The 21405-nt window shown below is 37.5% G+C and overlaps 1 protein-coding gene across 5 annotated transcripts in view; it reads left to right on the top strand.

Moving 5' to 3' along the window:
• The window catches only part of LOC100652228, an 80740-nt gene that overhangs the window by 32863 nt on the left and 26472 nt on the right, over window positions 1-21405 (top strand). For all 5 annotated transcript variants that reach the window (XM_048405564.1, XM_020862871.2, XM_003394874.4 and 2 more), the window contains 2 exons: window positions 15449-15921; window positions 19926-20160. In XM_048405564.1, coding sequence (XP_048261521.1) covers window positions 15449-15921; window positions 19926-20160 — 708 coding nt within the window. The remainder of the gene's footprint in view (window positions 1-15448; window positions 15922-19925; window positions 20161-21405) is intronic.

Below are 21405 nucleotides of genomic sequence, written 5' to 3'. Positions count from 1 at the left end.
ATAAGTATTTATTCCCTCTACCATAGAAATTGTGTCGGTGATATGTTAAACAAATTTGTTAAATAAAGAGAACGAAAAGTCTCGAAATGTCTCGAAATGGTCGAAAAAAAATGTCGAATGATCCTGTCGTCGAATATAACGAATGTTCGTAATTATTGAGAACGAAAATCGACCGAACCCGATGGATGACACGATTGTCAGTTTCAGCGATTCGGGTTAAAAATATTGAAAGGGGGAAGGCTTCGTCGATATTTGGGTCAGTCGAGCGATTTGAACGCGTATATTGATACGATAATCGTATTTGGCGAATTTCCGTGACGGTCGTTTAAAGGGAGAAGCGATAAGAGCGTTCGGGACAAATCGTAGAAACTTCAATCGGGCGTGAAGAGCGAGAAACGAACGCGTCCACGATAGAATAGCTTTAGGGCCCTGAACCGGAAGTCCACGTTGGACGTTCTGGTCATAAAACAGAGTTGTCGCTGCTGGCGTTGTAATATTTCATGTCTGGAAGAAAAAAAGGAACTGGCGAGAAAAAGGGAATCTCACATAATCTAGAACATTGGAAAGCGCGTTATACTTGAACTCTGGGTCAACCATTGGTCTTGCTACCATCATCGACCTTTCGATTTCCTACAGCAATTCGAAATCCTTCGCCTTTGTGCCTCGTATTTCAAGAAGTATAGCGCTCTGGTAATCCTCTTTCTATTCCACCTGCAATCTACTTTCGACCGCGATGCGGTTCATAATCAATCGACGGATAAAATGAAATCGAAGGACCAGCAGCTATAGTGGATCAATTTTCCCGTAAAATTTTCAATTTCAATAACTCTATCTCACCTTTCGATTCTTTCCTTTAGAATTTCGTTCACACTGTCTCTTTTATCGTCGCGTCTCACGCGTAACGATCTGTATCTACTTCAACGATATTACGAGGCTGGTATTTGGAATGCGTTCAATTAGAAAGAAAGGAGGATCGCGAATCGCTTGATGAACTCGCTCAATTTTTCCGAAAATTAGTTAAATAGCAATGTGTTCTGAAGCCATTATTTATTTACCACACAATGGTAATATCGCCATTGATTTTGTTAGAAATAACGAATGGTCCACAAACGCAATCTATATCATCGTGCTCCTACATTCCTGGAGATTATACCACCAAATTGCGTACGTCCTATTCGTGCATCAATTATCACAGCGTTGGTACGAAATTACGTGTTTGGCAACTTTTACACTCGGTAGAAATCCCGCTCTTCTGCTAGTTCGGCTAATTTTCGGCAACGTAACAATCGAGCACCGGCGCTTCCTAACTCTTTAATTTCTATTAACTACGCTTGAGCTTCTGCATCGATACTGAAGAGATGAGTGGCACACCGACATGGGAATTGAACTTCGCAATTCAAAATTAAAAATCAAACTGTTTCGAGTTTAGATCCTCCAATTTATTAGGTTGACAATTTTCCTGGAATATTTGTCAAGCAATCCATCGACGATACATATCGTCGGGTGATTGAATCATTTTAAACGTTCGCTTAACTCAACGCGATTCGATCCATCGACCGAATATCAATTTTTTAGTAATATCCGCTATACTGACGCAGTATGATTTGTCGAGTGAGCCGCAGCAGCATCAAAGCCAAAAGCCTTCGTTTCTATAAATTCAATTCGCTTCACAAAATTTCAAATATGCGCTCCTCTTTCTGTGCTCGGTGCAGATTCACGGCACACCGGGCTACAGAGAGAATAATGGAAATGCTCCGGCGAATCTGGTTTGCAGCGGAGCATCCTATGAAACTGCGAAAAGGAATTCAAGAAACCGGTTTCGCGATACAGATTCATAATTTCGTAATGAAATACCATCAAGCCACTTAACTGCGCGTGTCATTCACCAATGCGCCAATGAATATACCTGGTTAGATCGAGCTTCAAGGCAGCTGACTCGAAATTAATGCCCCGGCAGCTCTTGTTACTCGGCAGCGAGTATGCGTGCCTGGTGCTTTGTTGAGTTCAAACGAATGATTTATCGTTTGCGTTCGATCTCATCGTTGGAAATCCCGCGTTTTCATTACAATGGACGTCCGAATGCACAAGACGGGCCTCCTCGTTAAAAGAAATGAAAGAAAACGAGTATGGGTTTCTTAACGCGAGTTACCACTTAATGCGAGTAAACCACTAGCTCCATACAATTTCCATTTACACAAATTGCCGCGTCTAACGCAGTTAAAAGGGAACTAACTTTTCCATCTGGATAACTGTAACTCGTTTAAGTTCGCGCCTACGTTTATAAGCTGAATACAATTAATTTTTTCGAAAATGAATTCCGCGACGCGGGGCTCGGAAATGCTCGACTTCTTCGAATCATAAATCATTTTTCAAACGTAACGTTATTAAAGGAAACGTAATTCATTTGGCGTAATGAAATGCAGTTTCCAAAAACGAAGTAAAACAACGAAAAGTCGATAAAAGTCGATCGAATGCTGTTACTGGCACGCTTTCGCGGGTTTGGTCAACACATTCCGAGCATCTTGCAAGCACAAGCAAACTTGCTCGTACATCTTCGGACGGATTATCCGGATTACCGACTGGTGTACCAACTTTTTTTCGTCTTTACGGGCGAAACTTTATTGAGACGCACGTATATTTCGATAATGCTCGATTCCATTATCCACGACCCTCCTGCATAAACGCCGGTTCTTCGTTCGATCCACGGCTCTTTATCGAGCGCTAAAGAGGGACATTCGTCTTCCATTTTTATGCTCCCCCTACCACAGATGTTGCCCTGCCCCGAGGGACGATTCCCACAACATCTCGGCAACTTCTATATTTTGCTGTGTACATAGACCGCTTCCATGGAAAGTGAATGCATCTTCGAAAATATCTTCTCCGCGGATCGAGAAACTCGGAAACTTTACGACTATTTTATTTGTCCCTTTGAATTTGCGAAGCCATCACGATTTATTAGGACTGTGAATATCGATTCGTGGTACAAAGGGTCAGTGTCACTTTCTTGCATGGTTGTTTGGAAATAGCTTGATTCGGAACAAAAATATCGAACTAGTATCATGGATTCTCTTCTTTATCGAATATGCCTGATACTTAGCCCGCAAGCAGTCGACCGAACGCGTCTAATGATCGTATTTGCGTGCAACGCATTAGTCGTGCATTAGTACGCTTGGCACGATCGCAAAACCCGTTTCGCTATAAATAAGCCCGGCTACTACCCAAAACACGACCATAATAACCGCGAGACATTACCATAATTCTGATAAGCGAACGGTGACACCTGCGATTCATGCGATTGTTTTCTCGTTACTATTGGCAACAAAAAATCATCAGCGCCCATCGAAAAGAAATTCACATTGTCTCCGGTAATGAAATTTTACTATTTTCTGGTTACTTCGTTTTCACGAAGACAAGAATCGAAAGCGCGACACCTCTCCAATAGGCAGAAAATAAAATGATATGGAATATATCACGAGAGCGATTTCGCGAGCAACGTGACACGCTCGTCGCCGGAAAATTTACATCCGAATAAAAGCATGTATCGATCGTTGATGTTTATTTATCGGGATTGCCGACGTGGAATTCGTTTCAAGTAAATGGGAACGAAATCGCGGCCGCGCGCCACTCGCTCCACAGGTCGTTCGGCCCCGTTTTATTGTAACCGTTCGCCAAACTTGACTTTCTCTCGTATAAATTTCCCGGCTGTATAACTTTACGAGGAAACGATAGACGTTACGCTCGCGTGCTCCCCGCAAAATAGTTCGCGACCGCGTGCATGAAACGAGAAGCCCGTATTACCCACTCGTTCGGACCCTGCAAAATTTTCCACCGTCGAAACTTTCCTTTATGCCTGATATTATTTTCATCGAGCTAACTCGCCATTAGCTTGAATTAGAAACAGCTAAAATATATATTACATTTTAACGTAACGCCAAGTTCGAATATAATTCACGTATACGTACGTAGACGATTATTAAGTTCTTTCGAACGATATCGTTCGATACGCTTCACGGTGCTCGCTTCTAATTTCGCAACGATGAACTAATCTTGCGTTAGATTGGTAAGGATTTACGTAATACCTAAAAAGGCAGACGTATGCGTTATGGAATTTTAATGCATCGCATCCCGGCCCATGAAGAGAGGAAGCGGCAACAGAACCGTAAAACGCAAATCTCTTTCTCTGTCCTGCTTCCTACTTTTTTTTTATTCTTCTTTCCATTCTCTTTCTCTCTATTCGTACCGTTTCGCGGTAGTCGTAAAGCAGAGAACTCGTGCTCGACTATACGCACCGTTTCAACCGTTGGTTCGTAATATAAAAATCAGCGGTTTTATTTCTCGGATAGTTTCGACTTATCTACGATCAAAGCGCCGCGTTAGCGAATTTTCAACGATGCGTTTGTAATTGATCGCTTAATAAAACCACGTTGCGTATTTTTAATGCATCTGACACGTACAGTGATTCGCATGAAAATTAATGCCTTCCCTCTTCGCGCTGTCTACTCCAATGTGTACGTACGTCTGTCTCTCCGTGGTGTGACTGCAATGAATAATTCTCGACTACTTGCATTCAACGTCCGTATTCATTGTTACGACTATAGTTAACATATCTACAGCGTGATATCGTAGCACGGAAAAGGCGTATATAACCTGCCGTGTTATGTCGCAGAATTTACAGAAAATATGCTTTTCAAATACGATTGACTGTACGACAGACAAATTTTAACGCGATGTTCACCACTTAGTCGCTTGAATAAAATTTCTTCCTTTCGTATGAGAGAAGGGAACAAAGGAGGAAGAGAAACAGCAGAGAGATTTGGCGAATAAGCGACGGGATATTCAACGAGAAATTGAAGCAGTAATGCAAAAACAAAGGGGTAAACGACACGAAATCGTACCTAAGGCCTCTTACCTTTTTACTTTTATTTTATTTTTACTGCTCGCGTCGGAAACGCAACCCACTCGTCGGTGTATTCAGAATTATTAAACGGCCGTAACGCGGTAGAGACACGTGCCATGAACGACTTTACTTTTGATCCCGAATTTCGCGTTGATGGGGCAAAAGTGGCACTTGGAAATTTTTCTATCCCCACTCTTTCTTTTCTCCCTTTCTCTCTCTCTCTCTCTCTCTCTCTCTCTCTCACTCTCAGTACAGAAGAGTTGTTTCGCAGAAGAAAGGGTGGAATAAACTCCGTGTTAACTGGGAAACACTCCCAACGTCGCTGCGAGCTATGTCTCGGGACAAGAAAGTCGACTGCTGCAGGCACACTCAGAGTCGAGCTGCATGAGAACTTTTCCCTTTTAAAAGCAGTTTAAGTTTCAAGCGTTTTCTCGGTGAAACGGAGAGTTTGTTCACATACTCGCTTTATACGCGTTACCCTTTCTGTCTTTTTCTTCCTGCTCTTTCTCTCATTTTCCTCTGCGATACGCACTCCTCTTCTTTTTTTAAATGGCACGAGAATGTAGTTGGCTTTTCGTGTCCTCGCAGAACATTCCTGAACAACACGGAGAGCTACATAATAGAACTTCGATCGTTCAACGATGAGTCCGTTGCAAAAGTGGCAGCTGCTATTTCGAAAGATGAAACGTGGGCGATCCTTTTTAGAAGCATACAGATGTATGCAGAAATGAAGCTCTTTTCCACTTACGCTCGATTTAAAGGACAACGAGTTCCTCTTCTTATCAAAAATAGCAATCGTAAAAGTAATACTGATTAACGAACCGAGCAATTCCACTGATTAAACGAGATCCATCGACGAGCGAGCGCATCTCATTCGATGGCTGGCAACCGCGTCTCCAGCGAGCGAGTTCGTCGCTCGAAATTTCGCTGGCAAATTCCGCGGATGCCTGGGACAAAACCGGGTTCGCAAACTTACGTAAAGAGAGCGAGGAGAAAAGAGAAAAACCCGATGATTGGTAATAAGTTGGGAGAGTCGGCGCGCCTCGCGCGAAGGAGAGTCCAAAATTAACGTGAACGCGGGTCGATGGGAAGAGGAAACGGTAGAGAGATGGTCGAGGACAGGAAAAGCGGTGCAACCGCGAGAAAAGGATAGAACGCACGGTCCCTCTATATTTAGAACTCGCGCATACCAGGCATTGTCAACGATTTCAGGCATGAAGTCGAGCGTGTCGTGGTCCGAGAAGAGCTTGCGAGCGTTCCGCGCGCGTAAACGCGATTCCCGTAACAGCACGACGCGACGTTGACCGACATTACCGAATTTAATCGCCGCTGTTTCCCGGAAAGCTAACGACGATGCACTGCCCTCGATAGGACATGGCGCATTGTCGCGCGGAAATTTCGTTTGGAAGTTTGTTCGCGCTTCGGGTATTTCGCGGGCGACTGTCAATTTCGCTGGCGAAATCGTGGCTCGAGCAATTTATCGTCGCCTCGGCGCCAGTTACAAAACCGATTACGTATTAAATAACATCGCGCGCAACATAGAATTCGCAGCATGCTAACGTTACCCAAGTGATCTCTCCGAGAGCTCCGATGATTCGAGGTACGGCTGCTAAATACGTAAACACGCTCGCCTAAGTACTCGCAAACAACTATAGAGTCCATTAAATTTACTTCGAAGGTATTGTGCTTCCTTAGCGCTCCCAACCATCCTTCTTACCCCTTTCCAGAATACATTTATCTCTTCAAACATACCCTCCAATCTACCACCCTTTTCGTCTTTCGCTTCCTGGAAGACGAATTCATTACAGCAGAACCATACCCGATTGGGCGGAACGACACTCAGCCGTTACGTAGTTACGTAGATAAATACGCGCTGTTCTTGTTTCTTCGAAACACGAATGGAGACGAGAATGGACTCTGTTTGCGGGCTTAATTTTATTTTAAAACGCTCGGGATCTTCCATTTAAAATTCATCGAAATTTATGCCACGAAATACGAACGAAACTTCACGGTGCTCTGGACTCTGATAGAAAAAGTTTGAAGTACGAAGCGTTTACAATCGTATTCTCGTTGTCGTAAAAACACGCATTCTTCTTTCGCCACGCAAGAGTCAATGAATCGTTAGACTAATTGGAGAGCAACAAGAGCGTAGAATGCTCATTACAGCTACTGTCCGAAGTGCTGGCACTTGTGGACCACACAATTAATGTCTCGTCGCTAATGGTTTTATGGACGTGGAGAACTCACTGGGTTGCACGAAATCCCGGAGAATTTCCATTATAAATCGTCGACTGTGGTGGCGTGGGCCGGGCAAAGTCAGCGAAAAAGATGGATGGTGCGCGCCACGAAAGATGGTAGGTGGAGTTTCCACCGAGATTCGACCGGAACAGATCTAATGTTACGATCCTCGTACGCTCGATGGTTACTGGCTTCGCGCCCAGTTTTTCTTCCGCGGAACGTTCTCCCAGCTTGGAGCCTCTTTCATCTTTAGAGATCAACACCGTTTTCAAATCAACAGTTACGAGCTTCCGTTTCCTTACGAGTTACAGAATTAAACAATACGGCACTGTTAACCGGCGATAAAGAGCATAATAATGCGTCTCGCGTAATCTGCCTTTCCACGGCAACATATTAATATGCCAATATCCAAAGGGATTTCAGAATTTCTAATAAAATAAGAAGTATTCGGGAGGCTGGTAGTCGACGGTGAACGACGGTGCACCGCGATATGCTTCTGGCTGCTGAATTTTAATCGAAGAATAGAGAAAGGAATCTTAATTTTAGGAAATTTCCGAGAATAGAAGCCGCACCTTTCGTGGCAGTGCACCAGCCGGGAAACATCGGGACCGTAAATGCAGCATAAATTTCCCGGGCAAGCCGGTGCCTCGCAGGATCAGGAAAGAAGCCAATCTCCTGAAAAGCGTTAAATTATTAAACCGAATGGAAATGAATACGTTCGCCGTCAAGGGGAAATTTTAGACACGCGGTATTGTGCCTCCGTGCTTTTCCAGTCCAGAGAGTTAGAACTTAGTTAAACATTCGTTCGATTACTTCTTAAGTAATATTACGTTACAACTTCCGTGTACATCGAACAAACCCGGTATATTAGCCGGTTGTTTGAAATTCCTCGCGGTTACCTGTGACGTAGAGTCTCTTGGGATTCGTCGGCAAAGGTACAAAATATCTCCGAATCGCTGCGAAGGAAAATTTGCGTATTCGAGCGAGAAACATTTCGTACGCGTCAGGCCCAACGCTTTACTTAAAGTTAGAATATCAGAAGGGGAGCAGGTCGACGATAAATCTGCCTGGTTACCGTTTCTCGTATGTTTTCCTTGTATCGGGGATTCGACCACAGATGCCGGATTTCCAAGACTTATTCCACCCATCAGTCGCTCTGATAGTTGTCACATTTATGATAAAAAAAATCGACGTAAAAAACTTCGATTGGATGTAACGGTTGGGAAACTCGGGACAAGGAAAAACCATTTGGAAATCCGGTAATCCTATACCATCCTGTCTATATCGGTGCTATGGTAAAAGTCTAAATATTCGAATCGATTAAGCGATCTCCGTACGTGGTCTTCGTTAGGCTAACCATCAAATTTTTGACGGCCGGTTAAAGTGGAAGAAGGAGCGTCCGGTCATGCGTATATCGAATTCTTTCGTACTCTTTTGAGAAGCCAGAAGTTAGTCGTAGATTGGTGAACATGCATTCCTCGAAGGGAATGTCGTGGTTTATTTTAGTACGAAGGATGTGTTTGTTGTTCTCGACACGCTGGCTTCGAGGCGAATCGGAATTTTTGATCGAGTCACATAGTGTCACTCGTGGCTAGTGGGATTTTCGTCGTTAAGTTTTGATCGACATTCTTCGCCAAGTCTTTAGTTGTCTTCGAACGTTTCTTTAAACAGCGAAACATCGTAACAGCAAGTTCTAGAATTCCATGAATCGACGCGTGAACTAATTTCCATCATGCTATTACTTCGTAATGCAAAAGTTGCGGAAGTTTCGGTTCACTGTAAGTTTCTTCGAGTGAGTCAGCATAAAGAGACAAGCAAGAAATCTTCGAAACAGAAGCGCGAAACTTTCTACGCGCGACTTTCCGACATCCCACGAGAAGAATCAATCGTTATGCGCCAGCTATTGTATCTTGTTCACCGTCATTTTAAGAGGATAAACAATTTGGAAGTAGAGCTTGATGCACCTATGTGCCTCTGAAAGCTCGAAGAAAAATTGAATCGAATAGAATTGGCGCATACGAGTATCGTACAACGAGATCCATCATTTCTCAGATTTCAGATCCTATCGATGAATCAATTTCTTTTCTTCGGTTCACACGGCCTTATCGTCTCTTCAACCAGAACGATCTGTTTGAAAATTGAAAATTCCTGTTCGTGGGTATTCATTCTGATCGAGATGTCCAGCTGGAATTTAAATCCAGTGAAATATCTGAGGGCGATAATCGAGACGAATAATTAATAATCACGAAGAAAGGGATTGTCCGAAAGAAAATTAATTTTGCCTTTTCCGCGTAGCTTCCGTGGAATAAAATTTCAGACAGCGAGAAACATAAATCAGACGGCGTTGGCCGGGTTTAACGAAGGGTCAAGCCGTAGATCCCGTTCTCTCGTCTTCGCCGTTGGCTTCGCGCCCCGATCGTTTCTCGTATTTTACAACTGACCATAGATAAAACTCTATAATTCATTGGTAAACAGGAAAGTTTTTGTTTACGGTTACTGCACGATCGACTTTACGGCTGACACGTCCGGAATCGCGAATATTGTTCGTGCGACTCCGATTTATCGTCCCGGGAACTTTCCTGCTGGGACGAGCCGATCAGTTTAACAACAAATCGGCCAGACTCTAAATAAATAAATAAATTTCCATGTAAAATTCAATCGATAAAAACTGATACGATACTGCAAATTTCACGGCGATATAATCCCTTTACAAAGAATATGATTTTCCAAATAAAAACGATGATCTACATGAAAATAACGAAAAGAATAGCTGTCTGGTAATTTTTTTACAGGATCTCACGGTTAATTTAGGATAATTTCATATTACAGAGTACACTAAATTTTCCACGATGCTTTATCGCCTTCTATGAATATTACTCTACATACAGAAAGTTGTATTTTTATAGAAATACGAATAGTTGCATTGATCGCGCACCAAACACGATTTTGTGTCTGCGATTCGGTCGAGTGAGACAAGTGCTCCGTGCAGCGCCCACCCTTTTTACAGGAACAATTCCGTGGGTGCACGTTGCATGGGAGCGAAGAAAATGGAATTTCTCATTCTACACGTCGACGTTATCTATGAATATACGTATGTAGTAGATGTACATGTGATCGCAATAGTATCTGAATGCAGAATGCATGAAAAATTTCGATCGGATGAGAAACCTTTAATAATAAAAATTCTAATTGTTTTTAAGATCTGCTGTAGCGAATATATTTAATGGTACTCCTTAATGGTTTACTATGCTTGGATTTGCTCTGTCAAGTAAGTCAGTATGAAGAGCAACAAATAGGGTAAAAAGAATGTTATTATGTACATTTGTGTTTATTATGTGTGTATTAATCTATGTTTCGACAAAAACAGAATATATTATTGAGATATGTATAATTTTGTGTGCTAGACTAGATTGGCCTCGTAGTAGTGACACACGTATGTAAATATGAGTGTGTGGAAGTAAGTGTGTGCACAGCATCTGGAAAAACAGATGAATGTAACTGTTCTGTCTGGTATGGAAGATGGTGAGACAAAGAATGTGTTGAGACGCGTGCAAATGTATATCGACGAAGATCCTGGAAATCGTTTATTAAATAAATCTAAAACTATTTTAATATGAATTCTAAGGAATGTTCCTTTATTTTTATTTCGCCAATTAAGATATATAGAATATCTTACAATTCTCAACATATATAGAAATTGATACGTGAAAAATTAGGAAAATAACGAACGTTGGAAACTATATGTAAAGCGTGCGCGCTGATTTTTCAACGGAAAGGCAATTTTCGCTGCTCGCGAATGATGCGGCGTGTAGACAATTCCTCGGAAGTTAGTCGATAATTCTATCTTGTCACGCGGTATAAATCTATGCTAGTTTCCCGAGCAAGTTAGCGAAGTTTCCAATTTGTATTGTATAACGTTCCTGCGTAGCGGAGCAACAAGTTTTAATCGCCATCTAACACGTCCTCGCGCAAACTGCGAGCTTCCTAACATCGAAATTTCACGGACGTGGATCGCGAAACGAAGAACGTGGATCGCGAAACGAAGAACGCGGAAAGCGAAGAATCGTGAAACACTCCTCGGCGAAGGCTAGTTGGATATGAATTTCTGAAAGTGATATATCCCATTCCTTTAGAGAATCACGTAGAAGGATTCTTCGCAGTCGGGGGCCAAGACGAGAGATTCTATATTCAAGAAACTTTTTCGATTTATCATCGAGTGCTTGCCGTGCCGCTCGTATTGCCAGGGAAACGCCTCGGGTACACGGTAACTTCGGCAAGCAAATAAATTCCTCAGCGTGGCAGGATTAAAAGTTCGACGAATAACGTTGCCCTTCTGTTCGATGACGATTTCTAGGCTTTTACCGAAACATCCAAGAACACGCGCTCGACAAATAATTCTCTAGCAGTGAAAAATACCTGATGATGTTGACGCAAATTCCGCGAGAGAAAGTTTGTTAACACTTCGCGAATGCAAAATCTTCTAACGCTTAGACCTTAGAGGTTGGTAAAATCTGCCATAACTGTTGCAACGAAATATAATCGTAGGTCGGAGTTTCAAAGTCTGCCCTTTTCGTTGGTTCATTGATCAGATCTGTCATAAATATACGAGGATCGGTAATTATGCATCCGTGTATTATAATAATTTCCATTTTGCAAATATTTGCCTGATACATTTCGCGTTTTCGTACTGTTTTAATTAGCTCCACGCGGTTCGAAATATTAATGGCCCAATTGTTACATGAAGCAACGCAATATCCGGTACCTATTCATTTAATTATTTGTAATTCATTCAATGGCGAATTTATACCATTGTGTTATAAGTTGTTTTTTTTTTATATGAATCGTTTCAACTATCGAAGAACAAAGCTTCAGTTATATAACTAGGTTAATTTACGCGCAAGTAAATACTATTTATCAATGTAATTACGACCAGGTATAATTTAAACTAGACTCTATTGTTCGTCACACAGTCCCATCGATCTTTTTGTCTTTTAAAGCATTCTCGCTTTAAACTCGACACGAAACTTTGAATATTAAACAACAAGGGGGATGTAAACGCAAAAAAAAAAAAACAAATCATTGCAAACCCATTAATGTACAAAAATGGCTTTCAGTTATCTTCCAAAGGATTCGCTCTTTCTCTTAAAAATTATTCAACAGCTCACGGGACGTTCTCCTGTTTTTATCCAACAAACACTCTTTGGCAGCTACATATAAAAAAGATTCATACTCGTGTTAATCCTGCAGGGATTCGTACGTTGTAGAGTTTAGCTGATTAACTGGTAACTTTTCCTTTCTTCTTGATAACAGGATTTATTTCACGGAGAGTACAGAAGCGAACGGTAGAAATTGAACTTCGACCTCGGACCACGGTCCGTTCGACATTACATTAAAACGTTCTCCGCTTGTTCCGTTAATTGCGTCCCGGGGCGTCGTCAATTAATAGAATGAAACGAAGCGGGACCACGTGCATGCCCAGCTGCGAGAAAATGAATTGGTGGCAAATTAAATGATACAAAAGGGAAAAGAAGCAGACACAGGCGAGCTAGACAGTTACGCAAAGCGGTATCCCGTGGGAAATTATAAATAGAAGGTATAATACTCAGACCAGCGCGCAGTCTGACATTGCGGTACCTAATACAAATAGTTAAACCAGCCGGCCAATTTATTTGAATTATCATGTAGCTTTAACGGACCGCTACATCGTATCTGTAATTGTCTGTCGTTATCGAACTGGCTCTCGATATCTAAATTTCGAAAGTTACATGAAGTTCGATAGAAAACCAACGACTTCTCCAATTATTAGGTATCCCGTGTTACGATAAGAAGAGGTCAACTATTAAAACGGGGAAACGCCGTTGGCGAAATGAGGAGCGGAACGTACTGCGAGGAAAACAATTACTGGCTGACTATGGAAAAGGTGTAGACTATGTAGGAACGAGTACGAAACCGAGGCGGATCCTATCTCGGCGAAAGAAAGATGAGATTCTTAAAGGAAAAAGGAATAAAACCGTAAACAACGTGGTAAAATCTTGCGGTACATGGAAGAAGGAGGATAGTGCTCAGCCGTTCTTTCTTCTGGTACAGCGATGGAAGACGAAACGTGCTTTTAAACTGAGGCACTGAACAGGAGAAAAAGAAAAGGAACATCGGTACGAAAAGGGTGTGAAAAGGGAAAACGGGACACGTTCTACACGCGCAAAGATCAGATTTACGTGGCCAACAGGAGAAGATATACACTTTTGGCGCGACTTTTGCGGCAAGAAAGCCACAGAAACGCTTTGCCCGAAGAATTTCTCGAGCTTCTCCAGAAAGCCCTATGACGATATCGCGTTTCAAATTTCAAGATAAACCGGTCGAAGCGCAAGCTGATAAGTGGCGTCGTCGGTTAAAGAGGAAAACGTGAATCAGTCGAGGGCTACTTCACCGTTGAAACCGCTGCAGACACTCTAACATTTTCCTTGATCTCTTTGCCTCGAGCACGCTCCAAAATTCCTAACTACATACTTTGAAGAAATTAAACACCTTTTAATCAGAGCTGCAAATCCGTCGAATCTGTCCAATATAAAATAGTTGTAGTTACACCCCCCCCCCCTAAATCTAATTTACCAAATTGTCCCAGATCTTTGTGAGAACTCTTTATTGATATATATTACAGGACTTCGAATCAAGAGAGACGCATCTTCCAAGAGCATGAAATGTTCAACGTTGAATATTCCGTGACAGTGACAGAGACAAAGACTTCTGAAACAGCGGCGATCTTTTCGAGCGATGCGACGTACGAAAGTTCTGTCTGTACATTTCTGCATATCGATGCTTTCAAAGAACAACGTAGATCCAATGTTACGTTCCATAATGGACAAACGTACACTGAGCAAATTCCAACGGGTCCGAGCTATACATTTTTCCTTGAAGTACAAAAATACTCAAAGAAACGTCTGGTTGGAGACACTAGTATCTCGTGCGCTAATATTTGCTAATAAAATTTGCGAGTTCCATAGAACAGGCAGTAAGATTACGTAACAGACGTGACGACAATTCTACGACATTTTGCGTGAAAAGAGTACGTCCATAAATGATGCAAATTAACGGACTGTCCGCGAAAGAGAATGACATAGGTGTGGTTGATTAAATTGTACTAGACACGGACGTAGGAAAGTAATTCTTATTCTTTTTTTATCATTTTACACTCCATTATCGTATTAAAATTATTTATAAAAGAATATACGGAGTTTATAAGAGTGGACAATGGAAAAGTAAATACGTTAAAACTAAGGATAAACAAATTACAAATCTACAGCACGAAATTCCTTAAATTAAGAACTTGTAATGTCATAAATCTCGAAACAATATTCCTCTGAAACGGATCCTTTTGTGAATTGTCGTGCTTGTCGTATGCACTTGCTGCTTAACGAGAAAATGGGAAAACTCGTACCATTTGAAATCCATATGCTTGGAACGTTTACACAATAGCTTCCGGTAAGGGAAAGATATTTCAAAAACTTTGATGAAAATCTTTCATACCCCGCTATAAAACATCGGGGCTAAAGAACGTGTTTACGTTAATTTTATTCTCTTTTCGCGCGACAGACTCGAATCGTTTGGTCGCAGGTTATTCAACGATTTCGCAATTTTGCCAGTGGAGAATTACGGCGAGAATTACGGCGTTCGTTGCGATAGTGGCCTTTCGAGAAAGCCGCGCAACTCCATGACAAATTCAGTTACGTATCGAACGGAATTCGGCTACGCTTGTGCGTCCGTCGATGTCAAACCCAGATCGCGCACTGCGTTGATAGCAACTAGGAAAACGAGGGAAAAAAATAAACATAGTCGAAACAGCGAAATCGATTGGACCGCGTTTTTTTCCGCGAACCGAATTTACAAGTTTCGTCTTTGTCGAGAGGGTAGTCTCTTCACTAGATCGGCCTAAACTAGTTTCTGGCCGATTATTTTGTTTTTTTCCTCCATTTTTCGTCTCTACGTTCCTTCATATTCCACATGGCAAGCCCGTGGTGAATAAAATTTCGCGAATACAATTTTCAACGTATTACGGAAAAACGCATTAACGTAACGAAAGAGAACGTACATTTAACGAATGTCAAACATCCTTATCCGATTATAAGATCGTTGAATTTCTCGATATTCAGTTCCTGCAGCGGTTCGTCGAGCGAAACATATATTTCGAGATTTCCGTTGGCTGAAATATTTCACCGAGAAGAGAATATTCTAGTACTATACAAGGCTTATAATAACTAAAATATCATTAGAAAATGGCAACTATTAACAAGCTTCTCTTGACCATTAATGTTTCAGTCACTGGGGCGGTCGCGGAAGCCACACACGAGACGGAGGACTCACTGTGGAATACGTACGACGCGAGAAGGAGCGGCCGAACCTTTGCCTCGTCCTTCAGTACGGAACGTACCACCGGAGAAACCAAATCTATCGGAAAGTTTCACCAGACAACTTCCTGGCACGCGGACAGCTCGAGTTCCCGGGAACGAGTCACGCTGGACTTGTTAAAACCGACCAGCGAGAGCCTGGACGAGGACGAAGAGGAGGAAGAGAAGGTCGAAATGCACAGGAATATCGAAGCGACGTATAGGACAGGAAAGGATGACACGGGAAAAGTGAAAATCTCGAACGAAAACGCGACCGTGTTTTCGAGGAGTATGGATGACACAAGGCAGAAAATAAATCTATCTACTTCACGGACGTTTATCCAATCAACGCCAGAACGATGGAGCTTTAACGCGAACATCATTTCCCCGGAAAGTTATGACAACGTAAGTCGTATCATGTTTCTCCTGTTAACTTTACGTCTCCTCGATTATCGCTGCTATGTAACTTGCATGACTAGGGGAAGAACGAAACGATCTGGTTTCATTCTTCGTTTCCGCTGCAAGGCAATTGAAAACGAAGGGAAGAAATTCAAATTTTTAAATTTTAAAAAATAAAAAAATTCAAATTTTTTAATTTTCAAATTTTCAAAAATTCAAATTTTTGAAAATTCAAATTTTCAAATTTTCAAAAATTCAAAAATTCAAATTTTCAAAAATTCAAAAATTCAAATTTTTAAATTTTCAAATTTTCAAAAATTCAAATTTTTGAAAATTCAAATTTTCAAATTTTCAAAAATTCAAATTTTCAAATCTTCAAAAATTCAAATTATTATATTTTCAAAAATTCAAATTTTCAAATTTTCAAAAATTCAAATTTTTGAATTTTCAAATTTTCAAATTTTAAAAAATTAAAATTTTCAAATTTTCAAAAATTCAAATTTTTAAATTTTCAAAAATTCAAATTTCCAAAAATTCAAATTTTCAAATTTTCAAAAATTCAAACTTTTGAATTTTCAAATTTTCAAATTTTCAAAAATTCAAATTTTCAAATTTTTAAATTTTCAAATTTTCAAAAATTCAAATTTTTGAATTTTCAAATTTTCAAATTTTCAAAAATTCAAATTTTCAAATTTTTAAATTTTCAAATTTTCAAAAATTCAAATTTTTGAATTTTCAAGTTCTCAAATTTTCAAAAATTCAAATTTTTCAATTTTCAAATTTTCAAATTTTCAAAAATTCAAAAATTCAAATTTTCAAAAATTCAAAAATTCAAATTTCCAAAAATTCAAATTTTTGAATTTTCAAATTTTCAAATTTTCAAAAATTCAAATTTTTAAATTTTCAAATTTTCAGAAATACAAATTTTCAAATTTTCTAAAATTCAAATGTTTGAAAATTCAAATTTTCAAATTTTTGAAAATTCAAATTTTCAAATTTTCAAAAATTCAAATTTTCAAATTTTTAAATTTTCAAATTTTCAAATTTTCAAAAATTCAAATTTTCAAATTTTTAAATTTTCAAATTTTCAAAAATTCAAATTTTTGAATTTTCAAGTTTTCAAATTTTCAAATTCTCAAATTTTCAAAAATTCAAATTTTTTAATTTTCAAATTTTCAAAAATTCAAAAATTCAAATTTTTAAATTTTCGAATTTTTAAATTTTCAAATTTTCAAAAATTCAAATTTTTGAATTTTCAAATTTTCAAATTTTCAAAAATTCAAATTTTCAAATTTTTAAATTTTCAAATTTTCAAAAATTCAAATTTTTGAATTTTCAAGTTTTCAAATTTTCAAAAATTCAAATTTTTGAATTTTCAAATTTTCAAATTTTCAAAAATTCAAAAATTCAAATTTTCAAAAATTCAAAAATTCAAAAATTCAAAAATTCAAATTTTCAAATTTTCAAAAATTCAAATTTTTGAATTTTCAAGTTTTCAAATTTTCAAAAATTCAAATTTTTGAATTTTCAAATTTTCGAATTTTCAAAAATTCAAATTTTTGAATTTTCAAATTTTCGAATCTTTAAATTTTCGAATTTTCAAAAATTCAAATTTTTGAATTTTCAAATTTTCAAATTTTCAAAAATTCAGATTTTTGAATTTTCAAATTTTCAAAAATTCAAATTTTTGAATTTTCAAGTTCTCAAATTTTCAAAAATTCAAATTTTTTAATTTTCAAATTTTCAAATTTTCAAATTTTCAAAAATTCAAATTTTCAAAAATTCAAAAATTCAAATTTTTGAATTTTCAAATTTTCAAATTTTCAAAAATTCAAATTTTTAAATTTTCAAATTTTCAAAAATACAAATTTTCAAATTTTCTAAAATTCAAATGTTTGAAAATTCAAATTTTCAAATTTTTGAAAATTCAAATTTTCAAATTTTTGAAAATTCAAATTTTCAAATTTTCAAAAATTCAAATTTTCAAATTTTTAAATTTTCAAATTTTCAAAAATTCAAATTTTTGAATTTTCAAATTTTCAAATTTTCAAAAATTCAAATTTTCAAGTTTTCAAATTTTCAAAAATTCAAATTTTTGAATTTTCAAATTTTCAAATTTTCAAAAATTCAAAAATTCAAATTTTCAAAAATTCAAATATTTGAATTTTCAAATTTTCAAATTTTCAAAAATTCAAATTTTCAAATTTTTAAATTTTCAAATTTTCAAAAATTCAAATTTTTGAATTTTCAAGTTTTCAAATTTTCAAATTTTCAAATTTTCAAAAATTCAAATTTTTTAATTTTCAAATTTTCAAAAATTCAAAAATTCAAATTTTTGAATTTTCAAATTTTCAAATTTTCAAAAATTCAAATTTTCAAATTTTTAAATTTTCAAATTTTCAAAAATTCAAATTTTTGAATTTTCAAATTTTCAAAAATTCAAATTTTCAAATTTTTAAATTTTCAAATTTTCAAAAATTCAAATTTTTGAATTTTCAAGTTCTCAAATTTTCAAAAATTCAAATTTTTTAATTTTCAAATTTTCAAATTTTCAAAAATTCAAAAATTCAAATTTTCAAAAATTCAAAAATTCAAATGTCCAAAAATTCAAATTTTTGAATTTTCAAATTTTCAAATTTTCAAAAATTCAAATTTTTAAATTTTCAAATTTTCAAAAATACAAATTTTCAAATTCTCTAAAATTCAAATGTTTGAAAATTCAAATTTTCAAATTTTTGAAAATTCAAATTTTCAAATTTTTGAAAATTCAAATTTTCAAATTTTTGAAAATTCAAATTTTCAAATTTTTAAATTTTCAAATTTTCAAAAATTCAAATTTTTGAATTTTCAAATTTTCAAATTTTCAAAAATTCAAATTTTCAAGTTTTCAAATTTTCAAAAATTCAAATTTTTGAATTTTCAAATTTTCAAATTTTCAAAAATTCAAAAATTCAAATTTTCAAAAATTCAAATATTTGAATTTTCAAATTTCCAAATTTTCAAAAATTCAAATTTTCAAATTTTTAAATTTTCAAATTTTCAAAAATTCAAATTTTTGAATTTTCAAGTTTTCAAATTTTCAAATTTTCAAATTTTCAAAAATTCAAATTTTTTAATTTTCAAATTTTCAAAAATTCAAAAATTCAAATTTTTGAATTTTCAAATTTTCAAATTTTCAAAAATTCAAAAATTCAAATTTTCAAAAATTCAAAAATTCAAATTTTCAAATTTTCAAAAATTCAAATTTTTGAATTTTCAAGTTTTCAAATTTTCAAAAATTCAAATTTTTGAATTTTCAAATTTTCGAATTTTCAAAAATTCAAATTTTTGAATTTTCAAATTTTCAAATTTTCAAAAATTCAAAAATTCAAATTTTTAAATTTTCGAATCTTTAAATTTTCGAATTTTCAAAAATTCAAATTTTTGAATTTTCAAATTTTCAAAAATTCAGATTTTCAAAAACTCAAATTTTTAAATTTTCAAATTTTCAAATTTTCAAAAATTCAAATTTTTGAATATTCAAATTTTCAAAAATTCAAATATTTGAATTTTCAAATTTTCAAAAATTCAAATTTTCAAATTTTTAAATTTTCAAATTTTCAAATTTTCAAAAATTCAAATTTTTAAATTTTCAAATTTTCAAATTTTCAAAAATTCAAATTTTTAAATCTCGAGCGATAAAAGAATTAAACGCGAAATGATATACATTATTTTAACGTAATAACTGTAGATATATATTTTCCGCGTGGCCAATGATTTTACAGCAGGTCGATAACTATAATTTAACGTTATCACGATACCAGTTACCCAAAGCATCGTTACGCCGTTATATAATTAACGACCTGACACCTGAGGATTAGAGGATTATTGCTTATCGATCGTGTAAATTTTCAATCCTGCCAGACTTAAACTAACGTTAGCTTTAAAATTGAACCGTACCAGATGTAATACTTAAGAATAAGTCCTATACACCTCGTGTAAACTATCACGTAACTTTCAAATATGTGTAGATAATGGCGACGCAGAAGGCCAAGTTATTCGACTCCTGGAAAAATCAGAGGAATGTCAGCACAGCGCCGACTCCGTTCCTTGTAAACGACGTTGTACGTCGTCGAATGAGGCACGTTACAGAAAAGAACGCATGCGAGAAATTCACTATCGGTGACGACAGTAAACAAGAATTTTACAGTCCGAGGTATCCAGAAAACTATCCAAACCTCACGGAGTGCGTGAAAGTCCTGGAAGGTGAGTAAACGTTTTTCTCTTCCTCGTTTAGGTCGTTTCGAAAGATAAAAGTCTACTCTTTGCAGAAGCGCTTTGATATTGTTCCATATTCGAAACACGAAGTGCCACGAGCATGGTATATTACATCAAACAGAGTAAATTTATTATAGCAGCGAATTCCCACTTATCTCGATAACTCGTGGAATTAACTAGACGCTAACTGTGCACGTCGGAGTTCGAGTTTGATATTCTACTCGTTTCATATGTATAAGTTGGTCGTAGCCTGCTGGCTACGGCACCGACCAAACTTTGAAAAGGGGCGAACGACTAACACGCGCGACGCCGTGATTGATACACTCTGGTGGTTTCGTTGGTCCGACGAGGAGATACTGTCCGATGCCGACAGTAAATTTCTCTGCCGCTCGTCGATACAATGCATTCGTGCACGTCGGCGAGTCGAAAGAAGAGCATCAATTTTTCCCTTCCCGCTGTCCGCTCGGATGTCGAATAAACAGTGGCAAGCATCGAATTTATAATAAACGGGCCACGAGGAAAACTAGCACGGAGAATTAATAGCGTCGGCAACTGCGGTGTTTCGTCGCGACCGATCGCTCGTAAAGGAAACGCATTACGATTCGCGACAAGCAAACAACTGATTCCACGCTACTTTTACCACCGTGGATTCAACGCGAAACTACATCCTTCTTGCATCCTTGACGTATCAACCGACCCGGGAAGAGTAATTGCGTAAAACGGTCTGGCGAATGCGAGTCGAAATAATAAATCATGCCTGGGTCCAAGTTTTGATAACGAATCGATAAATCATGGGCGAGGTGACTGGAAATCCATTCTCGCGAGGAACGCGAGAAACATTTCCCGAACAATCATGTAAAAACTTGATTCCATGAATATGATGAAGATATTCATTACCTTTTATCGGTATCTCTTTTCACGGTTTCTGGAAGTCCCTGAAGAATACTGTGCGGGCAACGAACGTAATTACGTGCATTTATGGTTCCATTTACGTCAAATATACGAACCGTGACGCGAGACATCCGTAACTCTTTCGTTCTTTCGTTGCAGGGTTAGGGTGAGTAAACGAAGAGAAAGAGGTAGTAAAAGGTACGCGCCATTCGAGGAACGCTCGTTCCTTTTAGATGATCCAAACGCCTCGAAACGCGTCGGATTGAGCAAACGAGGGCAGCTGGGTCGTGTTGGAAATTGAGTCAGGGTCGACGAGCCTCAGACTGTGGACGCGCCGAATCT

Source organism: Bombus terrestris, chromosome 4 (assembly GCF_910591885.1).
Source record: "Bombus terrestris chromosome 4, iyBomTerr1.2, whole genome shotgun sequence".
Taxonomy (NCBI): domain Eukaryota; kingdom Metazoa; phylum Arthropoda; class Insecta; order Hymenoptera; family Apidae; genus Bombus; species Bombus terrestris.
This window is presented reverse-complemented; position numbering and strand designations above follow the sequence as displayed.